This window comes from Choristoneura fumiferana, chromosome 22 (genome assembly GCF_025370935.1).
Source record: "Choristoneura fumiferana chromosome 22, NRCan_CFum_1, whole genome shotgun sequence".
Classification (NCBI taxonomy): Eukaryota; Metazoa; Arthropoda; class Insecta; order Lepidoptera; family Tortricidae; genus Choristoneura; species Choristoneura fumiferana.
In genome coordinates, this window is record NC_133493.1 from 1723727 (window position 1) to 1749992 (window position 26266).

Sequence of the window (26266 nt, forward strand, 5' to 3'; positions counted from 1 at the left end):
TTATGAAAAGTATGGACACATTTTTTTTCTTTTCTTAATTAAAAACATTTATGAAGACATAGTCAGCTAAAGTACTCGCCGTGCGACACGGTTTTAGCCGGGCATGGTCTCGGGCCACTCCCAAAATGTAACACTCTTCATCTCTGTAATTTACAAGAGAAACAATTCGTGTCCAATATTTTTAGGTTTTCGTACCCAAAGGGTAAAAAAAAACGAGACCCTATTACTTAGACTTCACTCTGTCCATCTGTCTGTCTGTCTGTCACCAGGCTGTATCTCGTGAGCCGTAATAGCTAGACAGTTGAAATTATTACAGATGATGTATTTCTGACGCCGCTATAAGAACAAAATACTAAAAACAGAATAAAATAAATATTTATAGGGAGTCCCCATACAACAACGTGTTTTTTTGCTTTGTTCCTTGAGTTGCCTTGAGTTCCACTACTTTGTTTAATTCATCCACTGTCGGATTGACCCCTGCAACCTAGTTCCAAGTGACAATAAAACACACCTTATCTTTTCTCCGAGTCCCACGCCGAAAAGTTGTGCAAAGTCCTGCAAAATAAATCTTTGAGTAAAGCTTCATTTTCCTTCGTCAAGTATATATACTTGGTACGTAAAGCGGAACTAAGGCCTATAGTGTTACAACACTGCGTACGTGCAAGTGTGATGAAAAAAAAGCTTAGGCTAAAATCTAGTAATTATACCTACAAAAAAAATCTCGTTTAAAGATAATTCCTCGTCCTTTGACATGCCAAAAACACAATTTCATTTATATGCGGCTGAAGGGCAAATGTCAAAGCAAAACTCAAAACCTTAGTCCCCACCCGTTTCTACAATTTAAATACCTATATTCCTAGTTAAGTTTAAAATGAAACTCCGAAATAATAAACGCAAAATGGCCGCGTCACGTTTCTTTGAAACGCGGGAAATAACTTTTTAATTGGGGCGCAGGCTGCTCCAAGTTTCTGTCAAGTCATGAGTGATTACTGGCCAGCGTGACGTATCGGAGAATCTTTTTAGTTTTTTAGGGTTAGAGAGTTTTCAAACTATCCGATCCGATATCGCGAGTGGATTATCGGTGCGTCCATGTTCCATTAAAGCTACAGATCCAGAGTGAATAGGCATTTAATGGTTCCTGATTTCGCTATTTCTCGCATTTTGAAGATTTCCCTCGATTTCTCTACCCCTTTCCGGACGGCTCGATATAATCTGACCGATCGATAGCGCAAACTCTTGCGCTGCTGCTGACAGGTGAGAGGAGTGGGTTCGTTGCTTCAGTCTTGTTTGAGACCACCGCGTCGAAGATGGCGGCGTCTATTTCATCATCCATTACTAGTAATGTCCCTCATACAGTATCCGCTGGTAGTACTATAGGACAGCAGGAAAATGGCGTTATGGTCACCAGGAGTATAGTAGGAATTATTTGAGGTGTCCTGATCTCGTTAACAGCCAACATTTCGAACAAAGCCATTGTATTCTATTATATTCTGAAGTGCATAATCCTCAGTCAAAAATGAACGGAAATATAAGATAAAATAGCTCATTGAAATAACGACTTTAATATTTACCTTAGAGAGTTAATTTTAAATAAAACTTTGTTGGCAGATCTTTATTTTTTAATTGAATGCATCGTAGACAAGCAGCCTCGTGGAAAAGCATTATCTGCGAACGTGTATTTATTTTAAAATGCACTTCCTGCGTTAGACATTAAAGTCGTTATTTCGATGAACTATTTTATTTTATATTTCCGTTCATTTGACGAGATGCTGAGATTTATGCGGTTGAGGGCACGAATTTTTGCGAAAGGTTGGCTGTTGACGAGATTGGGACATCTCAAATAACTCCTACTATACCTACTAGTGCAAACACATCCAGTACTAATGATGACACTTCTACATCTACCACACCGTCTGCTGGCACTAATACACGTCAACGAAACCTTTAAGAAAACATACTGCTACTAGTACTGGTGTAACTACATCTAGATCATTTCATTTTCATTTCAATTAATTTCATTTAAATTTGTTATGAAAAAAAATCACGCTTTTTAATGTAAATAATCTAAGATACAATAGTTTAATGTCAACTGCTCGGATTGCTTTTTCTGATGCGGAGACGTTCATTATTGAATATAATTTTTTGATATAATGTGACAATGTAATTTATTTATTAATCAAGTGTATTTTGTTTCTATGATGTGTATTTTTTTTTCTTTTAGTAGTGATATCATAAATTTCAATGTTGTGTTTTTTCGGGCACATTTTAGATACGGAACACTACAGCGACACAAATATTGTGCTTAAGCACGCGGTGCGATTACTCTCTCTATTGTATATATTTGAGTCACGAGTTTTTCACCGAGGTTTCCAGTCATTGCGCATCAGTCGTTCTTAAAGCACACAACCCTCGCAGACATACCTTAGTCACCAAGTCTAGGAGAATAAGTCAAGAGCTGGTCATACGCCGAAGTATACGGACATCGTGTAGCTTGCAGCACCAGGGGTGAGTGGAAGCCCTTTCATTGAACCACCCACATTTTATTTTTTATCCGCCGACGCAAAAAGAGGGGTGTTATAACTTTGACCGCTTGAGTGTCTGTCTGTGGCGCCATATAGCTCTGGTGGACCGATTTGAATGCGGTTTTTTTATGTAAAATAAAGTTTTTAGCGATGGTTCATAAAAATCGGTTTAGCCCTTTTTGAGATATTGAACTTTGAAGTGACAAAGTCGGGGGTTTTCCAACATTTTGTTGGTAACGTTACTGGTTGTATGGTGCAAGGAAGCAAACTAAACTAAACTATCACGGGACACTTGACATCAATTGACCTAGTCGCAAAGTAGGCAAAGCTAGTACTATGGACACTAGGCAACAGATAAACGTCCTTAAATAGATAAATACATACTTAAATACATAATGAACACCCAAGACCCAAAAACAAACATTCGTATTTTTCACACAAATATCTGCCCCGACTGAGGATGGAACCCGGGAGGGACCTCAAGCTTCTTAGTCAGGTTCTCTAACCACTGGGCTAGAAAAAAGTGGACAACTGGGATGTGATTCTCTAAACCAGGGATTGCCAACCAGGGGGCGCGTCCAGTGGGGGACGTAGAGTGATTCAAGGGAAGGGCGCGGGCAGCTCCAGCCACCCTCTGGCCCGTAAAAAAAAAACAAAAATCACGTCGATCCGTCGCTCCGTTTCGACGTGAAAGACGGACAAACATACAGACACATAAACGCACACACTTTCGCATTTATAATATTGGTATGGATATAAATATATTTCGGGGATCTCGGAAACGGCTTCTACGATTTCGATGAAATTTGGTACGTAGGAGTTTTCGGGGATGATAAATCCATCTAGCTTGGTCTTATCTCTGGGAAAACGCTTATTAACGAGTTTTAGCCCGAGCAAAGCTCGGTCGCCCAGGTACTTATCATTAAATGTGGTACCATTAAAGTTCTTGTAAATAAACATATTCACTACTTCGTCAGGTATAATAGTACCTACACATATTTTTTTATAAGTAGGTATCTGTTTATTTATATGTTTGAATTAATGTAAGTAGGCTATATACTCGTAATTTTGTATTTTTCAAGTAAGTATTTTTGTTTTTAACTTAATAATCATAACTAGGCCAGTTTGAAGAGATACCTTAATAGGGATAAGCTCACCTGTGTACTTCTTTCTATGTATCTGTATTTTTATATGCTATAAAGAGTTTACACACATTTACATACATGCATAGGTACGTCCCACGTGTACTGATACAAATGGTCGATGGAACTTTCATTTCTTATTATAATTATTCAGCGTGCACCCTTCCTCATTTTGTTTTTGCCATATTAACTTAAGTTAGATGTACTTGTAATAAAAAAATACTTCTTTAAGATAGTGTGGTAAAATTTTCTTCCAATTACAATAAAAACCACTTGAAAACTGTTATAAACCTGAAGCCGTTGCTGTTGCAAATAAATCACTTTGACTTTGACTTTTATACTAAATATTATAAAAACAAAAAGGTCTAACCTAAAATATCTTAGCTAACTAACTACCTATAATAATAAAAATTATAAAAGAACACGTCGAAATGATCCGCCTGTGGCAGGGTTTCCATAACGTTGGCCCTTTGGACCGCAAGTGCACAGTATAAAAACCGGCCAAGAGCATGTCGGCACGCCCAAAACAGGGTTCCGTAGCCATTACGGAAAAAATAAGTAATATTTTTCTAAGGATTTCGTATTTTTACGGAATCTTCCAAGTTTACTACTGGAAGTTGGTCGAATTTTACTTGCAAGATTTGACTACAGACAGACAGACAGCGGGACAGGTGAAACTAAATAAAAGCTTGTTAAAAATACAAAATTCCTACTTAAATAAACTATATCTCAAATTAATTTTAACTTTTGTTTTATGAACAGTGAAACATATTAAATATAATGACCCGGTTAACTCACGTCTTAAATCGAGTTTAGCTCGACATGTCATGTAGCGTCTTCGACGAAGGGCTACGGATTAGCCCGAAACATGTCGAGCTAAACTCGATTTAAGACGTGAGTTATCCGGGTCATTATATTTAATATGAGTGAATCTCACGGTAGTTTCAATACTCAATACTCAATACTCAATATTTCATGTTCAAAACAGTGAAACAATAGTTTTTTTTTTAAATGTCACAAGATTTAACGGTGCCTTTGACACTATATTTATGAAAGTGCGTCATTAGTAACGAGTATTACGTGGTGGGTTATTTGGAGATTATTTAAATGTCGCGCCCTCTGTGAACGGTTAAAGTTTGATGCCAAGGTTAGGGTTACCTTCACATTCTATTTATAAATATATGTTTATTTTGTTACTACATACATGAATTAAATAAGTTTGACGTAGGTGAGAAAAGAAATTACGTAAATCGATAGAGAGCGAGTTAACGTAACAATCGATATAAAAACTATTGATATATTTTCACTGGATAATATCCAGTGTAAAATTATAAACAAAAAAGATATTCAGTTTTGTCCTTCTCCTGTAAAGTTAGGCCTGTGTGAGATAGGAGAATTTACTTCTTCCCCGTCGATATAACGATTAAAAGATATAATGCACTTTTGTTATAACAATATTTTATATACTATTCTCGTGTACCTAATATAATTATCAACAGCTATAATGAACTTGTAATATAACAACTATTAATCTAAATTGAAAATACAAACTGAAATATAGATGCACAGAAAAAACAGAAAAATAAGACCATCACTGGGAATCGAACCCAGGTTCCCTGACCAGGTGACCAGGTGACCTGGGTACGATTCCCAGTGATGGTCTTATTTTTCTGTTTTTTCTGTGCATCTATATTTCAGTTTGTATTTTCAAATTAGGTTTTACGGGATGACCGTAAAAGTAAAAATTTGGAATTGAAATAAAAAATACAAAAAGATTCCAAAAAACCAATCTTAACTATTAATCTAATAGTCATAACGTATAACATACATGGGATAATAACTTTGTTCGATATAATAATAATAAATTCATTTATTTCAGGCAACTTGGCAAAGCTCAGTTGGTATAATGTACTATTGGCATAATCTGGAATACTTACTAGTATTATTTCTTACCTATTTTACTCTAAGGCAGGTTGGTGTCGGTGCGTAACCAACGATATAACAATAATTGATATATGCAACAATTGATATAATTTTCATTTGATATAATGCAATTTCAAATATAAAAAATGCGAGCTTTGCGGTGAAGGAAAACATCGTGAGGAAACCTGCACAAACCTGCGAAGCAATTCAATGGTGCGTGTGAAGTTCTCAATCCGCACTGGGCCCGCGTGGGAACTATGGCCCAAGCCCTCTTGTTCTGAGAGGAGGCCTGTGCCCAGCAGTGGGACGTATATAGGCTGGGATGATAATGCATTTTATCTTAAAAACTAAACTTATTTCTATTGTTATTAATTCGATTTGATGTACTTTGGGTTAGGTTAGTTTAAGAGAGCGCGCGAGCTGAGCGAGCGAAGCGAGCGTGCGCGGCAGCGGCCGTCGAAGCGCCAGAACTGACTCTTTTGTATAAAACTATAGTTTTTTATAAATAAATAAATAAAACAAAAATAAGTGCAAATATTCTCCTTCTAAACAGATTGCAACCGAAACAAAAAACATCTTACAAAACACTATACCACTAATACTTATATCCAATGAAATTATATTAAATGTTGTTATATCCAGTAAAAATATAACAAACGTTTTTTTGCCAATCATTACACACCCACGCCACAATGCGTGCCTTTGTAGCTTGACACATGTATTGGGGAGACGCAGCTATCGTAAGGTACAGTAATTCTACTAAATTATTATAAATGCGAAAGCTTTTAGTAAATGTGTGCGTGTGTGTGTTTGTAACTCCGTCACACTAAAATGGCTTGACGGATTAGGATGAAATTTGGTATGTAGAAAAGCGTTTCTAGCTCTAGTGGTTTAGGCTGTGGGCGAGTTAGTGAGCTCTTTTACATCCCACTAATATTATAAATGCGAAAGTTTGTAAGTCTGTTTGTTTGTTTGTTAATTTGTTTGTTACTTCATCACGTCTAAACCGCTGAACCGATTTAGATAGTTTTAGTCCCGGGGAAGGACGTAGGATAGTTTATTTAGTTAAGTATCCCGGAAAATTGCATAGTTCCCGCAGGAAAGCGTTGAGCGAATTGCACGCGGCCGGAGTCGCGGGTAAACGGCTAGTACGGCCATATTTTTTACCCTGGTAACATTAAAATTAAAATATTTAAGCTGGTTAAGTGTCATTATTTAAGCGTTTATTTTTATTATTTTCCTGGGCCCATTTTTGTTGGCATGGTAAAAGATTATAATAGTTTCCAGATTATCTAGTAGAAGTACAGGACGTCTAAGAATAATCTCAGATGTAAATAAATTCTACAGCACATTCATACAAACCAGCCAAGTGCGAGCTGAACTCGCGTGGAGAGGGTTCCGTACAGTGCTAAAGTCAAATGTTTTCCTCTTTTATTTTTATAAATATTTTTACGGTGCTTTTTAAATTACCTAATAAAAAATGACACATTTGAAATTCTCACAGTAAGACGCGAGCTAACTACTACTAGCGCTATCTAGTGATGTTTTAGTGAACTATTTTCCGTAAGTGAATGTATTGTATTGAGTTTACCACTTTATTTTCAATTGATAGAATTCTTATAGGATTTCCTGTAATCTGCAAGCAATAAACTATATTTTGTATTTTTTTCAAAATTTTAGGCTCAGTATTTTCAGAGATCATAGGGGGGGGGAATGGTCAATTTTCGTTACAAAAATATATATGACGTTCTCTTAACGAGCCCTTTCATTTCATATATACATAATATATACCTACACAGTAAGGTTTGCATTTTTTTTTCTATTAAAATTGTTTCACGTAAATGACCCTTATTTAAAAAAAAAAATGTTTACTTTGCACATCTGTGTTTGGGTCATAGTATTACACCATCCTACCCAATTTCACCTGATTTGGTGAAACAGTTGGTACAATGGCAAAGGCAGATTTAGATCGTATAGTAAAAACAATTATTTGCCCCTTGCTTCACCATCCTTTGATTAAATTTATCTGACGGATAAATGTGATGCCGACTCTGTTTGTTTTGTTCAAATAGACGGAGACATTTATCCGTCAAACAAAATTAATCAATGGTTTTTGAAACATACCCTTATTCTAGTGTAATTAATTATACAGGGTGGAAACAAGGGAATTTGTATGGAGTAGCAGCCACCCGTATTTCTTCTAAGGATGCCAGCAGAAAATTGGGATGCGGGCGCAAAAGACATCGTCCTTTCAGGACTGTCAGGCCGGCTGCCCGAGTCTGACAGCATCGAGGAGTTCGCGAAGAACCTGTTTGATGGAGTAGACCTTGTCACCGCTGATGATCGGCGCTGGCCGCCTGGTGAGTCACCCCTGCCTTTTAACACAATTAAATTAGCTAAATCTTATTATAAGTTAGTATAGTGTAGAAGTATTAAAGTACAGCCTGCACTAAACACACACACAGAAACAGTAACGCAGGACAGGACAGAAAGCTTACTTGTAAAGTTATATTTTTTTTACTCATTTTTTATAATCTGTGTTGTATTTTATCTTTTATGGTTAATGTTGGCATATAAATATTTTCTTTTTCTTTCTAAAATTTAAATTGTGCAACCTGTCTCACTTGGCCAAGCCAGTATGACAGGATAGGGCAGTGAGCCAGGATAAGCCTATCAGGAAATGACATTCATGACATGTATCCTGGTCCTTTTTTTATCCTACCATTGTAGTGTCTACTCTTGTTTCTGGTGTCCTTTCAATCGTTCTATCTTTCAAAGCTATCTTCTTGCGCATAACCGCTTGAATCGAATAAATGCATATAGTTCCAAAAGTGTCCAATCACAAAAACATATAAATGTTAGAAGGTATACTTTAAGATGTTTAATTTTGACAGGGTTGCACGGACTGCCGGATCGCAATGGCAAGCTTAAGAACCTCGCGCATTTCGACGCCGCGTTCTTCGGAGTAAATCCTAAGCAGGCCGATCTCATGGACCCACAGCAGCGTATGCTGTTAGAGCTAACCCACGAGGCCATCGTAGATGCCGGTTTCAATCCTGAAGAACTCCGTGGCTCGCGAACCGGTGTCTACGTGGGCGTATCCTGCTCAGAAACTGGCGAGATATGGGACGCTAACGTAGACTCGATTCAAGGCTACGGCCTCACTGGATGCCATCGTGCCATGTTCCCTAACCGTGTGACCTACACCTTCGATTTTAAAGGGCCATCTTACGCCATAGACACCGCTTGCTCTAGCTCAACGTACGCATTAGCTCAAGCCGCAGCTGATATCCGTGCTGGTAAATGCGACGCTGCTATCGTTGCTGGGGCCAATCTTTGTCTTTTGCCAGCCATCTCGCTCTATTTTCATCGGTTGAACATGCTGTCGCCAGATGGTCGTTGCGCCGCGTTCGACGCGGGTGGACGTGGCTATGTGCGATCTGAAGCCGTTGTGGCTGTGTTACTGCAGCGACGGAGTGATTGCCGTCGACTGTACTGCACGGTGCGTGGTGCGCGGATGAACTCAGACGGTCATAAGGCGCAAGGCATCACGTACCCTACGGGAGCTATCCAACGTCAGCTTGCACAGGAAACGTTCGAAGAGGCTCACTTAAGGCCACAGGATGTCGCGTACTTTGAAGCGCATGGCACTGGCACTAGAGTCGGTGATCCGGAAGAAATCAACGCAATCGCTGGGCTTTTTTGTGAGGGTCGCACCACACCGCTCTTGCTAGGCTCTGTCAAGTCCAACATGGGTCACTCAGAGCCGGCGGCAGGCCTTTGCTCAATCGCCAAGGTGGTGGTTGCGATGGAGCGTGGAGTCATCCCAGGGAACCTGCACTATAAGACGCCTGCCCCTGAAATTCCCGCCCTCAGTGATGGCCGTATTAAAGTAAGTAATTTTTAGTTTATTTCCTTTTTGAATTCAGCAGCGGCCTTAGGGGGTGGCGAACAGGGCAATCGCTCGGGGCCTCGCTCTTGCAGGGACCTCGCGCAACAACCCAAGCAAATTTAAAAAAATACCTATATTTTTTTTTAAGAATAGGTATTTTCGCATCACGTACTTTTCACGAAGGACAAAGGGCCTTTCAAGGACAAAGGGCCTTTCAAAGACCTGCCGACCAGAGCCTCGCAATGGGTAAGGCCGCCGCTGTTTGGATTTAATCTCATTTTAAGTTTTTTCCCCTCAAAATGTTGTTTATATTGTAGCTTCCACTCATGATAGAAACTGAACTAAACGGCGGCATTAAGTCGACGCTTCTATGATTTATTTCGATTGGCCATCTCTCCCTTATGGCCATGTACCCCGGCACTACCCTATGCCTTTCAATATAATATTATGATTTATGAGCAAACTGTCAAAAATATCTAGAGAATTTTGAATTGAATTTTGAAATGCCTGCCCATTGCCACTTTAATAGTTATTTGTGTCACAAGGGAGCAAAATGATGTATTTACCGCGAGGGCAGTACATTGAATCCAGAATGTAGCGAAGGATTCTGATTCTAAAGTATAAATCTGAGCGTAATAAGGGATTCAAGGTCTGAGGCATGAAAATAATTTTGCTCCCGAGTGGCTCATACAACTTTTCAAATGACGAAAATTGAAATAAAACAATTCTAAATATAATTAAAAAGCAACCAGCATAAAAAAGGCGTGGTTTTACAATTATCAACTTTCTAAAAATTGCATTTGCAAAAAAAACACTTAGAAAACCCTTGAACCGAAAAGTTTCATTTTGATCCCTCTCGTCTAGGAAGAAAAGTTACTTTTTGAATGAGAGGTGTGAAAAATCAAATCAAATTAATTTATTTTCGGATAACTGAGTAGATCCACGTATTGTTAGTGTATACAATATAAAAAAAAGTATTGTGAAAAATATATTGTGTACCTACCTATGTCCTAATCGCGCCCTTTAGGTGGTGGACCGCAACACGCCGTGGCAAGGAGGGCTGGTTGCCGTCAACTCCTTCGGCTTCGGCGGCGCCAATGCCCACGTCATCTTAGAGTCGCAGGGCGGCGAGCGGCCGCCACCAGCGTCCTACCCCGCGCCACGACTAGTGCTGGCTTCGGGAAGAACAGAAGCTGCGGTATTGCGTCTTCTGAGGCTAGCAGTGGATCATCCACGAGACGCTGAGCTCCATGCTTTGTTGGATGCTGTGCATGCGAGGGCTATTCCACGACACACGTACCGTGGCTATGCGGTGATGACTCCTAAGCACAATGCCCCGCCTGTGCTGGAAGCAACTGAGGTACCTTCTATTAATGTTCGACTCATAATCATCATCATATCATCTGTAAGACGTCCATAGTTGGACGTAGACCTCTCTATAATATTCGACTAGGCAATTTTTACAAGCTGGTTAGTTTGTTTGGATACTCAAGTTACAAGTAATATTTATCAGGACGAGTACCTCGTGACCAAGGCCGTTGCAAAGTGGTCGAAACGTCAAGGTAATTTTGAGTTTAACCTTTCAAACATTATAAGTCGTTTAATTGGACTACGTAATTAATTATTATTTTACAACCACACGTAAATTATACTTTTTCAGTATTGGCTATCGATAGCATAAGTCTTGAATTTTAACAGTAAAATTATGTCAATATCTTTATTTTCCTTCTCTCTGTCAGGCACATTTCGTAGTTTGCCATCTTCATAAATTACCTATTACTCAAGTATTAATACTACGAAAAAGTACAAAATTTCAAGTTGCAACTGGACAAGTGAGGAGTCAGTTTGAATATAAAGTTTAGTAGATTTAGGGGCTGTTTCACCGTCCATTGATTAGCGTTAACCGACGGTTAAATGTGATGCCGTCTCCGTCTATTCGAACAAAACAAATAGAGACGGCATCACACCTAACCGCCAGTTAACACTAATCAATGGATGGTGAAACAGCCCCTTAGTCTAAAAAAATCACACGCGTACTACAGAAATAAATCAAAATATATACTTGTATGTGAGAATACTAAAGTAGTCCGTTCGAAGTCGATGCCTTCACTGTTAAGGCTTAACACGATCCTCCGCGCAAGCTCACCCATTACATCGCAATGTGTGGCAGCTGTGTTAGGAGTGGATTGAACCTATCGACTTACATACTATCTATTGGACTAGGCACTGACGTCAATCAGATCAGTACTACAAATATAATATGCTGAGATAAAATGCAAATTTGCTGCATTGTTTTATGAACTGTTTGTCACCCATCAGATGGAGGTGACAGAGACGCGCCCAGTTTGGTTCGTCTTCGCTGGCATGGGCTCACAATGGCCAGGAATGGCGCGTGCTTTAATGCATTTGCCGACCTTTGCGGCTACTATAGCACACTTGGCAGCAGTGCTACGGCCACTGAACTTTGATTTGACATACGTGCTGACGGAGGCTCCTGAAGTTGCCTTCGATAACATCGTCAATTCGGCGGTATCAATCGCGGCCGTCCAAGTCGCGTTGGTGGACGTGCTGAGAGAAGTAGGCGTATGTCCTGATGGCATCTTGGGCCATTCGGTCGGAGAAAATGGTGAGTATTGCCTGTATGTTGACTGGGTACGGTCTTAAATTTTCATGTTTGATACATTTATCTTAGTAAAAAAAACCTCATAGTGAGGAAATAAGTAACAAGATTTGGTATAAAACACATTTTTGATAAAGGCTTTTGCTGATGTCAAGAAATGGCTCCAAATCTGAGATTGAGACTATCATGCATTGAAATTACAATAAAACAAAGGGAAACCAACAATATTTTTAGACACAACTAATGAAACTTAGACGGCCAATTCTATCACTAACTGCAATTGACACTATGTATAGACAGGTGCTGCGCCGACTTAGCAATATGACATCACATACGTGTTTGACAGTACGCAATGGGATTAAAGAATTATTTTTGTTTCTTAAGTATTAAGTACATTTTCAAAGGCCTGTTTTTCTTGGTTTATGAGCAGGTTGCGCATACGCAGACGACGCACTAACAGCAGATCAAGCAGTTCTCAGTGCGTACTGGCGCGCGCGCAGCATAGCGGAGGCGGCGCTGCCGCTGGGCGCGATGGCCGCCGTGGGGCTGACATGGGACGAGACCAAGCGCCGTTGCCCACCCGACGTGTTTCGTGCCTGCCATAACTGGACTGACAGCGTCACGGTAAGAGGACGATCAAAATAGATCCTGGAACATGCGCAAGGACAAAACTCCTCTTTTTTAACTACAGTTTACAACGATAGGTTTATTGTATTCCCAACATCCCGGCAACGAGCGAGGGAAGTTCCTCTTCCGCTCCGGGTCGCCTCACCCCTTCGTCATCGCTGATCGACCAGGGCTCGTCTTCGGCTCGTTGACCAGGCAAGGGGTACTGGACTATGAAGGGAAATCAGACAGGCCTTTACCCCCACGACCCTCTCATTGGTCAAAATTTAAATTTAGTTCACGGGACTTGTTGAGTCCAAATATAAATAATAAATATTTTTTGTAGAAGTCTTTCTTTTAATGTTAGTAAATAACGCTAAGCGTCACAGTGTTAAAAAAAAAACATTTAACCTCAATAAAGTAGCATTAGCATTATTGTATAAGGTTAACAGGTTTGCAATGCCTTTAAGCCTTGCAATCCCCAGCGGCCGGAAGACGTCCACTGTTGAAGAAAAGCCTCTCCCTTAGAATAACACCTTCCCTCTTGCCAACACTTCGTCTCCCAGTTCGTGGTCGCTATTTGGGGATTTTTCTCCCACAAAGGTATAATATCTGGAAATAACGGCTTATAATGTTTCTTGCGAAGGTATCTTTAACGTGGGTGATAACACGAGTCGGAGCCAGTTATTACATAAGTTATGATGACTCCTCCCTCGATTGTTGGCTCTATGCAATCATCTTCTTAGAAAGATTTTCCTTATTACTAAGCTGCTTGTCACGGTGCAGACGTTATTAGCTCTTGCCGCTAGATGGCGTTAGTAGCGCATTCTATTAAAAATATGTTATTTCCTATATTTAATTGAATGCGATTGCGCAGCTGTTTTTTTTTAATGTACAAATTGAAATTTTTCTGTTTTCAATTTTATACAAACTACCATAGATTCAAATTCCATATTGTCTCTGGTATTTTTATCAATAAGAGGGTAAGCTAGCTAAAATTGTTGAATTTGGACGGTAGTTGTTTTCTTAACAGCTGAAATTGTTATTGTGTCAAAATTTTGCTTAAATAGACGTACACAGCCAGATTTTCACATTCTGCAAAAATCAGAAAACAACAAATACGCCTTCCAAAACTATTTATCCATATTTTTAATTTAAATTCAGTGAAACTCTGCCCAAATTTGGTAAGTCCTTGGCAAATATCAATCTTTACTTGTGTATTTTTAAATTGTGTTTTCTTTCAGTTTTTAATTGTAAATTTAGCCAAAATTCATAGTTTTTTTTTTCACATTTTTAAATCTGTTTTTTAGTAAATTAATTCTTTTCGGCCCTTTTATTTCAAAATTGTATAATTGTTTTTAAATGCCGTTTTACATTTTTATAACCGTTGGGCTTTTACAAATTCAAAAATGTAACGACTTTTTCCAAATTTAATTTACTTTTGTTATCTTTATTATATCTTAAATTCTTCGAACGATTTTTTCTGCCACCTCCAACATTACGGCTGACCTGATGATGATGATGAAGAATCTTCACGCCGGTTGGATGGCAGAATAAGGGCCACCCGAATCTCGTCTACACGAGCGTTAATTTCAGGGCGGCACAGTACGGTCTGGGATTGAACCCCTCACCGTTTTCACCAACACCTGCACGGCTGCCTGGAACCTAAGCCCCTGTCCTTCCTCTATTGAAAGGACTGCTGCTGCTTGCTGGCCCTGGAGGCCCCACTTCCTCCAGCCATTGTCCAGCACCGGCGACCTGCGCTTCGGACTCTAGTCCAGGGAAGCCTCTCCAGAGAAAGCGCATTCCAACTCAACTCTTTCGTATCCGCGACCCTCGAGTTTATTTTTATTTTTATTTCTATTCTGTCAGAAAAGCCTTAGTTCTACCCTGACATGCTTACGAGAAGTTAGATGTGGTCTCCTACGACATCATCATTCATGTTCATGTTGCATCAATAACGATTGCGCGAGCATTATGACAGATTAAAATCGTCATATTGTCTGTATCCCGAGTTCATTACATTTTCTTTCCACAGGTATCTGGTCCACCAGATTCCGTGGAGAAATTCGTAGCCGAGCTGAAGGCTGAGGGTGTATTCGCTCGTCGCGTGAACAGCGCTGGTATAGCTTTCCACAGCAAGTACATCGCGGCTGCAAAAAAACAGCTGTGCACTAAGTTGAATGAGATTATACCGGAGCCACTCCCGCGCAGCCCGCGCTGGCTTTCGTCGTCGCTGGGTCCCGATCAACAAGACACAGAATGGGGTAAATGAAAATGAGGAGTGAATTTCAGCCTTTTTAATTAATCCTCACCTACAGCATCTTTTCTTATCTCTGAAAGGGTCATGCTGAAAACCAGCGCTACTGCTTGCCGTAGTACCACGCTGAGTATAGCCTTTTTAAGCCCATTAGCCCAAAGGGTGCCAACGGGACCCTATTACTGAGACTCCGCTGTCTGTCTGTCTGTCTGTCTGTCCGTCTAAAACAGGGCCCTCTCTTAAGCCGTAAAAGTTAGACACTTGAAATTTTCACAGATTATGTATTACTATGGCCGCTATAACAACAAATACTAAAAATAATGTAATGTTACAAATTAAAGGGGGTCGTCATACAAGAAACGTGTTTTTTTCAGCGCTTTTTGGTTGCTAGGCGTTACTAGCCGTTGCTAAGGCGACCGAGTCGCCTAGCAACGACTAGCTATTTTGTTTGAATATTTACCTTTTAGTTTAGCGATTTTAATGGTGTTTTATAAAAGCTTCGATAATATAATATAGTGACTGTCTGATTGTGTGGTTTATTCGTTTTTGTGCAAAATTAATAAAGCAATTTATGAACCACAAACCTCAATGAAGCCAACTGATAAAACGCTCGCCACACACCGTATAATCACTATGTTTACCTATTGTTTTTTACACTAAAAAAATCATACTAAGTATATAACACTATTTACAAGGTTTATAATGCAGTTTAAAATTTATTCACACTAGTCGAGCTTCTTATTATTTAATTACATAACATACGAAGTCCGCTGAATTTCCCGCGAATGAACCAAGCTGACAGCTTTTTTTTTTCTGCCGCGGCGTATGGCATGAGTCTAAAGCGCTATTCAGCCTCCGACGGGGCGACAGCCAAAGAGGATGAGAATTTAAAATTATTCTTTATTCAAAATACTTGCACCTAGTGCTTACATTTTGGTAATATGTTTTTATTAACTTGTAATGTAATGTAACTAGTTATGTTTGTTCGGATGGAATTAAAATTTCAACTTAAATTTTAATCTTAAGTTAATCTTCAACAAATTGAGCTGAAACTTTGCATGCATGTATAAATCCGATGACAATGTAATATTATTATGACGTAGAGCTGATCTGATGATGAAGTTAGATGTTGGCCTAGGAACTCTGTAATAAAACGACACGACCGCATCGATTTTGGTCTAATTTGATTCGTCTTGACGACTACCTACTTTGGTAACCAGGGGCAAAAAGTAGTAGCAAAAAAGCTTGTATTAGAATTTTTTATAAAAAAATATTACTGAACTAATTGTTTTTAAAACATTCTACGGAGGTGTGGAACCCTTCATGCGCGAAGTCGCTGGCACTCGCACTTGACCGATTTTTTGCTTTTTTCGGCACAGTGTTGTTATTTCCCTTCTTCCTATTTAGTATACAAGATTATTAAGGTTGTCTTATTTTTTTAACTGTCATTTATTTTTCATGTAAAGCTGAATTTTGGCAAATAAATTTATTCTTTCTTTCTTAAATATATTATTTTTAATTAGTTGTTTGAAAATGCTACAAAACAAAAGAAGCTCAGTGATGCGAGTAGAATAAAACTTTGTATTTAAAGCCATGGGGTCAGAGACACCCTATATTATACTGACATGGATGTTGCATGTGTTGCAGGCAAGCTGTGCAGCGCTGAATACCACGTCAACAACATGCTATCACCAGTGCGGTTTGCCGACGCACTAAAAGTGATACCAGAGCGTGCTATAGTAGTAGAAGTAGCACCACACGCGCTGTTGAACGCTGTGCTACGGCGTGCGCTGCCGTCCGCCACGCATGTGCCTTTAGTACGACGAGACCACCCAGACCCGCTGTCACATCTACTGCAGGCATTGGGCCGGCTGTTCACAGCGGGCGCGCAGCCACGCGTGTCATCGCTGTACCCGGCAGTATCATGGCCTGTGTCACGCGGTACGCCAACGCTCGCTTCAGCCGTCGAATGGGACCATTCTGCGGAGTGGATGGTGGCTAATTACAAGTCGGCAACGAGTAATGGCGAAAACGTAATTGAGTTCGACCTTGGGAAGCCGGACCAAGCCTTTTTAGATGGCCACAATATTGATGGACGAGTGCTCTTCCCCGCTGCAGGCTACCTGGTAAGTTGCGATGGACATCTGTTTGACGAAAAATAGACCCTAATTAACAAAATGTTACCGAAACACTAATCTATCATCGCAATTTAGCCACTCTTACAATAGACGATGATAAATAAATACTTGTTGTATCTATATTTTTTTTTCAAACTTACTTAATACACACATCAATTGCGTGACGGCCATTAAGAATAATTTTAAGACTATTTTTATATTTAAAATATGACATTTGAAGGCCTGACCTCTGAACCGGCTCTAGAGAAAAGTGAGCTCCCTGGTACAGTTCTGATTAAAGTAGAGGGCTACTTTTCTCAGCCTATAAGATACAATAATTTTACCCGACAGACGCTGGTGTGGCGTACGGTGGCCAAAGTAAATAACTTGAACACAAATGACGCAGCCGTATTGCTGGAGAACGTCCAGTTCCACCGCGCCACCATCGTGACCCGAGACACGGCGCTTCGCTTCATCGTTACGCTGCTTAACGGCAGCGGGAACTTTGAAGTGTGCGAAGGAGGAGCTGTCGTGGTGACCGGCCGCGCGCGCTTAGTGACTGACCCTGCTGCCGAGCGCTTACCTGTCGCCTCGTTTGCAGTCGAAGAACCCGTGGAAGAAATGCCGTCGCTTGATGCTGACGACATCTATAAGGAGCTTCGTCTACGGGGCTATAACTACCAGGGCTTGTTTCGCGGTATCGTTCAGTCGAATGCGTATAGTACGCGAGGTCTGCTCGCTTGGGAGGACAACTGGATAACTTTTATAGACACTTTGCTTCAGTTTGACATCATAGCTGAAAACACTCGCGAATTAAAGCTACCTACGAGGATACTGCGCGCGCTCATCGACCCGGGAGCACAGAAGGCAGCGGTGAGCGGTGGCAACATACCAGTCCGGCGCTTCAATAATTTGTCCGTCATCACAGCTGGCGGCATAGAGCTATGTGGCGTCAAGTTTTCGTTAGCACCACGTCGCATTAACGTCCAAGCTGCGCCAAAGTTGGAGAAGTATGTTTTCATGCCGCTGGATAGCACAAGCGATGCCAAAAAAGACAATCTCACTAAGAGTCGCGCACTCAGCACTGTCCTCCAGTTAGTGCTTGAAAACAGCAACACTATGCGTCTCGGAGTGGCAGAGGTCGCGCTGGGCCGCCCCGCAAGCGACCTGCTGCTGCCACTCGTGCTGCCGATACTGGATACTGAGCCGCAAGTGCGTGTCGACGCGAGCCTGGCCGCGGGCGCTAAGGCCGCTAACTACGCTGCCACTATGGACCCACTCGGAGTAAAGGTATTTCTAAAACAAGTATATTGTGTTCTGTTATATGGTGCATTTAGACTTTTGCGCTCGTTCTGTTTGCGTTTTTCTACTTTAGCCCAGAAACTGACAAGGCTAGTCTAGGCCAAGAGTCTAAATGGACTTTAATATTGTGGCCAATGAAGTGATACTAACGACTTTGTCTTTGCTAGGTGTCGAACAAGGAGTTGCTGGATGAGTTGGATTCTAAATATCAGTTTATAATTGGCGCGAATGTTTTAACGCGACATAAAGAAGATGTACTTCGCGAGCTAACTGCAACGTTGGACGCGCAAGGGCATGTGCTGTTGGAAGAACCCACACATGCACTGGATAAGCCAGGCGTAGCTGCGCTGCTGAAAAGTGCTGGCCTGGTGGCAGTAGCGCGGCAGTGCGTGACGACTTGCGAATACCTTCTGCTCCGTCACGTCGCTACGCTTCCCGCCGCACGCATCATCCTAGAAGTACGCGACGATGATTTTGCGTGGGTAAAAACGCTGCGCGATGCCATGAAGCGCGCCACAAGCGAAGAGTTGCGAGTGTACGTGTGGTCACGTAATGCAGGCAGTGGCGTGATTGGCCTCGGCACTTGCCTGCGCCGCGAGCCTGGCGGCGACAAGCTGCGAATTTACTACCTGCCCAACGCCAAAGATGTCTTCGATCCCGTCGCACCCGCCTACCGCGCGCAGGTTCAACTAGACCTTACATTCAACGTACTACACAATGGAATTTGGGGCACATACCGCCACTTGCTGCTTGATGACCCAGATAACACACAGCTCCAGGTACGACTTCGTTTCCTTATAAGCTCATTTTTATCTCGATTTACTTGCTTATCGTGTTCTTTACCCCAGGTGGAGCATGCGTACGTCAACACTCTGACACGCGGTGACCTTTCATCGCTGCGTTGGATAGAGAGTGAACTTCGGTACGCCACCACCGTACCACAAGGCGCGCACACTGACTTATGCCGTGTATATTACGCTCCGCTTAATTTCCGTGATATTATGATTGCCACTGGGAAACTGCCGCCTGATTCACTGCCCGGAAACCTTGCGGGTCAGGTGAGTGCCTATCTCGACTAGCTTTTTTTATTTTCGCAATCCGTGCGGCTTACAAGCTACTATTATTTTATCGCAGGAATGCATCCTGGGATTAGAGTTTAGCGGACGCTCATCATCAGGGAAACGCGTGATGGGCATGGTGGCCGCCAAGGGGCTTGCTACTACGGTGGTCGCTGACAAGGGCTTTATGTGGGAGGTGCCAGCTGCGTGGACACTGGAAGAAGCAGCTACGGTTCCAGTGGCTTACGCGACGGCGTATTACGCGTTAGCAGTGCGCGGAAACATGAAACGCGGTGACTCTGTGCTAGTGCACGCGGGCGCAGGCGGTGTGGGGCAAGCTGCCATTTCCATTGCACTGCACGCCGGCTGCACTGTATACACGACAGTAGGCACGCCTGATAAACGAGTTTTCCTACGTGAGCGTTATCCTACGCTTCCCGACACTCATATTGGTAACTCACGCGACCGCAGCTTTGAGCAACTAGTACTAGAACGCACTCGTGGCCGAGGTGTTGACTTGGTTCTCAACTCACTGGCGGGTGACCAGTTGCAAGCCTCAATGCGCTGCTTGGCAAAAGGTGGTCGCTTTTTAGAAATTGGCAAGCTAGACCTGAGTGCCAATTCACCTCTCGGAATGGCTGTTCTACTCAAAAATACCACAGTTCACGGAATTCTTCTAGATGCGCTCTTTGATGAGAGTCAAGAGCAAAGTGAAAAGGCAGCAGTCATGCGTTGTGTTTCTGATGGAATCGTCAATGGTGCTGTACGTCCGCTGCCTACTACCGTATACGCTGATTGTCAGCTAGAACAGGCATTTAGGTAAACATTTTTAGTAATTTCTGCTGAAGATATTGTTTGGAAACTGAAAATTTTCCTTGAAAAATAACGACAAGATAAGACAAGGGGTGTACTAGCTTAATTTGAACTATGATAGAGATACAATTTCATTGTTAATGAACCGGGATAACAGAAGGAGTTGTCGGTTTTCTAACAATATTATCGTTAATAATAATAATATCGTTAGTAATAATAAGTTCGAACCCTGCACAATGTGCCACAAATTGACAACTTCTTGGTACAGGTACATGGCGACCGGCAAGCACATCGGCAAGGTGCTGATCCGTATCCGCGAAGAAGAGAGCGGCGGGCACTCGCCGCCGCCGCGCCTGCTGCCGGCGCTGCCGCGCACTTACATGCACCCCGCTAAGAGTTACGTGCTGGTGGGTGAGTATCGTCTTGCAATGAAGTACCTAATAACAAAAACTAGACGTTAATAATAATGCCCTCTCCCTCTCTCTCTCTTTCGCTACATTTTATGTGTTTTTAGTATATAATTACAATTTTCTACTCCAAGCGCTCTTATTGTATTGCTCTGACGATGTGCAGCTTCTTGAATTTTAAGGATACAAGTTTGTGATTTGAAAAAAAATGCGCTGATATTAATTCCACTCATTGTTTTTTATAAAGGTTATGGTCCTTTGAACCGGATAGTTAAATGTGGTATTTTATATTTGTTCGCAGGCGGCCTTGGCGGCTTCGGGCTAGAGCTAGGTGATTGGCTAATAAAGCGAGGTGCGCGTACGCTCATATTTAACTCTCGCAGCGGCGTACGCACTGGATACCAAAACTGGCGTATACGCAGGTACCCCACTTATGGCTTCTTCACTTAAAAAAAAATCCGCTAATTGTATCATAATAATATTCTACCACGACACTCTCCATATACATATGCATTCCAAGTTCTTGCTTTTTCATTTCTTCGCCACTAGAAAGCAGACCGCTTCCAGCTCACCTTGTGGTTCTGAAAAGAATAAAATGCCCATGTTCTCTATTATTTTCTTATCATATCTTCTTACTTTCTCCGAAGTTCTAAAAGGCAATATCGCACTTTGAGGTCAGGTAGTTAGTTTTAGTCATGTTGTGGCAGGGAAATCTCTTCATCTAGGATTCCTGGAACTTCGGGTTTCAAGGTTTCTTCAATCACCAGAACAGATAGAGTTCCTGTAGCCACCGGGTCATCATCATCATGGGTGCCGTTCAATCGTCATACAAACTTTTAGCATAATTTAATTTTACTATGTTCAAGAATCATAATATTTATTTAGCATAAAAACGGATTTCATATTATTACCGAGCATAAGCTTTGAATAATATAACATTCATTAGTCATAACAACAATTGCTATAATGCTTATAGACAATAATTTCATTTTGAATATTCGGTTAATCATAAAATTATTAAAATCTATAACAACATTTAGAATAATGATTAGACGGTATAACATCATGCGTGCCAAATGCAAAAAAAAAATGATTTGTGCGAGCGAGCGAAGCGAGCGAGCAATACGGTTCGGAGCAGAAGCGACTCAGATAGGTTAGGTTTAGGCGGAGCTACGCTCCGCTTCGCTCCCGCCTTAGCCTTCGATGTTAGATTTTTTTTTTATAGCAGCCCGGATAAAATTGCTTCACAAATGATCTTTGCTGTTGGATTTTTGCCAGGTGTTTTATACTTTTCGATCATTATCCTAGATTCGATGTTTGTATAAAAATTGTTTATCATGAACTTTGATTTATTATGCTGCATGAATATATTCTACAGCACTTTAATATGCATAAGACAATTATGCTAATTGAATAATATGATTTGAGAAATTCGGCAATTTATTTATATGCATATTGTTTTTATACGTTCTCAATATTTCGACAGATTTAAATTCTGATATTTGTGTTATGAGAAATGAAAATTCGCAAATCGTTCTTATGACAAACATTACACACCCAATCATCATCATCATCCTCTCAGCCATAGGACGTCCACTGTTGGACATAGGCCTCCCCCATAGACCTCCAGTTGCTTCGGTAGGCAGCCACCGTGAAGCCGAGGCTTTAACCAGGTCATCCGTCCATCTTCACTCACAATAGTGATAAGGATAGGTACCTATAATAAAGCAATTTTGTGTGTTTGTCACGTTTTCTTATATGACTCATTAAGGGAACTATAGATCTGTTTGTATTTCTTTGTCTTCAATTTCATGTTTATATATGACTGTTTGTTTCTCAATAAATAAATTTAAAAATATCTTGTTGGTAGCCGCTGAGTACTTGGGGCCTAAAGGGGGGTTACTCATTTCATGATGAGGAAAAGACCACCACCGAAGATATAGTGGGTGCTGGTGAGAAGCCAAAGCATTTTCAAATATTTAAGAGGGTGCCCATTTGCAGACGAGTTATGATGTTGTACGGACCCCTTACTCGTAAAGGGGGTAAAATACAATAGTGTACTCACACTTTTAATAAAATAATTGACTGAAAGAGTCTAATTCCTAGTCTTACCATTAAAGAAATTGGTCTCCAATGGTGTGATCACTGACATCGTGTGTGTGTATTGTGTATTAACAGGTGGCGTGAAAAAGGCGTACGAGTGGACGTGTCCACCTCAGACGCGACGACTGCAGCCGGTGCGCGCGCGCTGCTGGGTGAGGCGGCGCGCACGGCGCCCGTGGGTGGGATCTTCAACCTGGCCGCCGTGCTGCGCGATGCTTTTCTGGAGAACCAGACGCCAGATGATTTCCGAGCCGTCGCTAAGCCTAAAATTGATGGTACTCTCACGTAGCATAAATATATCCCTGAATAATTGATAAAGTTCACACCGATTCCCTGTTCTTCTTGCAAGAGGCCACTTGGTCTGAACGTTCGCTCTATCAAGATTTATTTTTGCCGATTTTGTTCTAAATAGCTTTAAGCAACGTTGAAATGTTCATTTTAATAACAAATGAAATGCAGCCAAGTTAGCAATGGAGTTGCCGTTTACTTTTATAAAACTTACATCATTAAAAAAAAACTGTGTTCTAGGTACTCGGGCGCTCGACGCGGTATCCCGCGAGCTAGCACCGCAATTGGACCACTTCGTGGTCTTCTCATCCATATCATGCGGGCGTGGGAACCCCGGCCAAAGCAACTATGGACTTGCCAATAGCGCCATGGAGCGGCTGTGCGAGCAGAGGCAAGCTGATGGTCTGCCAGCGCTGGCAGTGCAATGGGGCGCCATTGGAGACGTAGGACTCATTGTTACCGCGATGCATGGTGACTCAGACACTCAAGTCGGTGGGACTGTGCCGCAACGTATAGCTTCGTGTCTGAACACACTGGGTGCCTTGATGTCGGTGCCAAACTCTGTCACCTCAGCCTTCGTGCTGGCTGATAAGCGCCGCTCGCAGAAGAAACCATCCCAGGAACTTGATCAAATCATCGCCAATATCCTCGGTATATAAAAGTATTTTTCTGCTCTTTGTTTCTATGCTATTTATGAAATTTTATGAAGTTGAAAGAATAACAGAAGTAACTTGAATATGTATTAGTGGGCGTCACAATCGTGCAATAACTCCAAGCCCCCCTTCCCCCGACATAAAAGCATGAAATGATTTTTGAACCTCCCTCTTTCGGGACACTTAAATATTATTATGCTCTTAATACGAAATAAAAAATCTCGATTTTGTTCAGCAAAAGATAAAAATAAAATTTGTGTTTACAGGCATTAAAGATCCCAGCAAGGTATCAGACACTACTAGTTTAGCGGAGCTAGGCATGGACTCCCTGATGGGCGCTGAGATCGAACGGACCCTGGAGCGAGGATACGACCAGCTACTGAGTGTGGAAGAGGTTCGCGGGCTCACGTTTGGCAAACTGAGAAGTATAGGTGGTGCAGCGGCGCCTGTAGCATCTGAGAAACCTGCTGACCAACCCACTTAAGACATGTGAAACGAGATTGAAATAATTTCTTTCGTGACGTGTAGTATAAGGGTGCATTCTTGCCTGCTATTTATTTATTTATTATTTAAATATCACTCGCAATATCGCACTAGCATCCCGCCAGGGTCTACATGCGATTTGGTGATAATTAAGAGAACGATAAATTGAAATACTTCTTCTACTTACAACGTGATTCTAGAACTACGGTAAGCATCCAAAAGTCCCAACCCTAGTTATGACGTATGTAATGATCCTAGTTATATTATAAATGCGAAAGTTTGTGTGTGTGTGTGTGTGTGTGTATATGTTTGTTACTCCTTCATGCAAAAACAGCTGGACGGATTTGGATGAAATTTGGTACGTAGATAGCTGGACATCTGGAATAATATATAGGCTACTTTTTATCCCGACATTCCCACGGGATAGGGTTAAAATCTCGAATAATAACCGTTGGGCTTAAAGTCACGAAATTTGGCAAAGTGGCTTTTAATGCAATGTCAATGAAAACCAGGATGTAATTTTCGGGAATTCCCACGGGAATTTAGTAAAATCCCGGAATTTAAATTCAACTGCTGTATCTAATGATTTACGCGTGCGAAGCCGGGGATAAATTCTAGTATCTCATTATTATTATTATGTTGAAATCCGTCCAGCCATTTTGGCTACAGAGAGAACCAAATAAATAAACATAGATACACACCAATATACAGTTAAGGGCATAAATACGTTACTAAGGTGCCAAAAATTTTTATGATTGCTTTATAATGGGACGTTTTGGCTGCATTGATTGTGCCCTCGACTGTACAAAAACTACTTACTAACCTACTTCATGCAGTCGGGTTTAAAAAGTGCCGGCTTCTTGAAAGTGAGTGTTGTTTATATCAAAAATGAAAAAGTTTTTTTGGGTATTTCAACATGGTTTACAGACGAGGTTGGAGCCTCCATCAAGCAAAAAGTATGCTTGTGCCAGGAGACACCGCTCCTCCATAACAATAAATGGTGGTAATCCATAATAAACTAGAACTAAACAATAGTAACAATAATAATAAAGCTAATTAATTCTTATTGGATTATATTAATTTTTCATCTCTCCTGTTTGGATAGTTTAATTTTCATGGGTAGATGGAAAAGCCGGGTGGAAAATTGCGTTTTATCTAGAGATAAAACGCTAGTTTATTGTAGTTTTTTATTATTGTTTCGATTAGCCAAAGATAAGTCGAAGATAATGAGGGCTATCGCGTATGAATTCGCCACTAGAGGCGCTAGTGTAGCGTGAGGTCTCCGAAATGTTAAATGTTATAGTTTTTGCGTGTGCTACGCGGGTTTATTTATAATTGGAATAATTTTGTGAATATTTTGCAATACTTGAAATTAATTATGGCAATTATGCGATAAGGGGCAAATAATGTCTGTGTTTTGAGACAGTTTTGTCTTTCGATAACTTTTGTCCTCCCTTTTTTTCCGAACAAAACGGGACTACGCAAGACTGGTTGCTCGGTATTTTTATGGTACGGTTTTAAGATGTATTAAATATGATTTTAAACTAAACTTTGTTTTCACGCCCGTAATAACAGACTTTGAAAGCCACACTTAAAACCCCACGCAACAGTGGCGCCATCTAGAAAGACAAAAAACGATAGCCCTCATTGAGTTACATCAATGACACTTTTTTTTCACGTTTCGGCATGGCCATCTAGATGCACGTCGTGACCAAGGAGCTTATATTATATACGACACTGGAGGTTGAACGCCGAACATCCGTTTGTCACGAACATATGCCATCTCTCTCTTTACTTAGGTTAAGAAAGAGATGGAAGTCATTCGTGAAATTTGAAAGAAAGAGATGGAATAAGTAATAAAGGTCAAACTTCTTCGTTCGGCGTTCAACCTCCAGTTTTGTATACAGCGTGTATTTTTGATACTCAAACTTTAAGGGTAGTTAGTGAAGGCCCTAATTATCGCATGTTATTATGTTTTAGTAAAAAAAATAGAGTTGTTATTTTTCTTATAAAATTAATTAGCACGCAATGTATCACTCATTCATCAAGTCATTTGTGAAATGTGGAAGAAAGAGAT

General features: G+C 41.0%; 1 protein-coding gene across 1 annotated transcript; it reads left to right on the top strand.

The window, feature by feature from the left end:
* Positions 1 to 2377: 2377 nt before the first annotated feature.
* LOC141440345 (fatty acid synthase-like) lies at positions 2378 to 25965 on the top strand. The gene is made up of 17 exons (XM_074104853.1): positions 2378 to 2505; positions 7740 to 7947; positions 8482 to 9479; positions 10507 to 10839; positions 11799 to 12105; positions 12530 to 12723; positions 14744 to 14972; positions 16613 to 17091; positions 17434 to 18372; positions 18552 to 19163; positions 19233 to 19442; positions 19519 to 20261; positions 20524 to 20666; positions 20964 to 21084; positions 22841 to 23040; positions 23294 to 23704; positions 23973 to 25965. The coding sequence occupies exons 2-17, from the start codon at positions 7794 to 7796 to the stop codon at positions 24188 to 24190; spliced, it is 6291 nt and encodes a 2096-aa protein (XP_073960954.1). The 5' UTR covers positions 2378 to 2505; positions 7740 to 7793; the 3' UTR covers positions 24191 to 25965.
* The last annotated feature ends 301 nt before the right edge of the window (positions 25966 to 26266 follow it).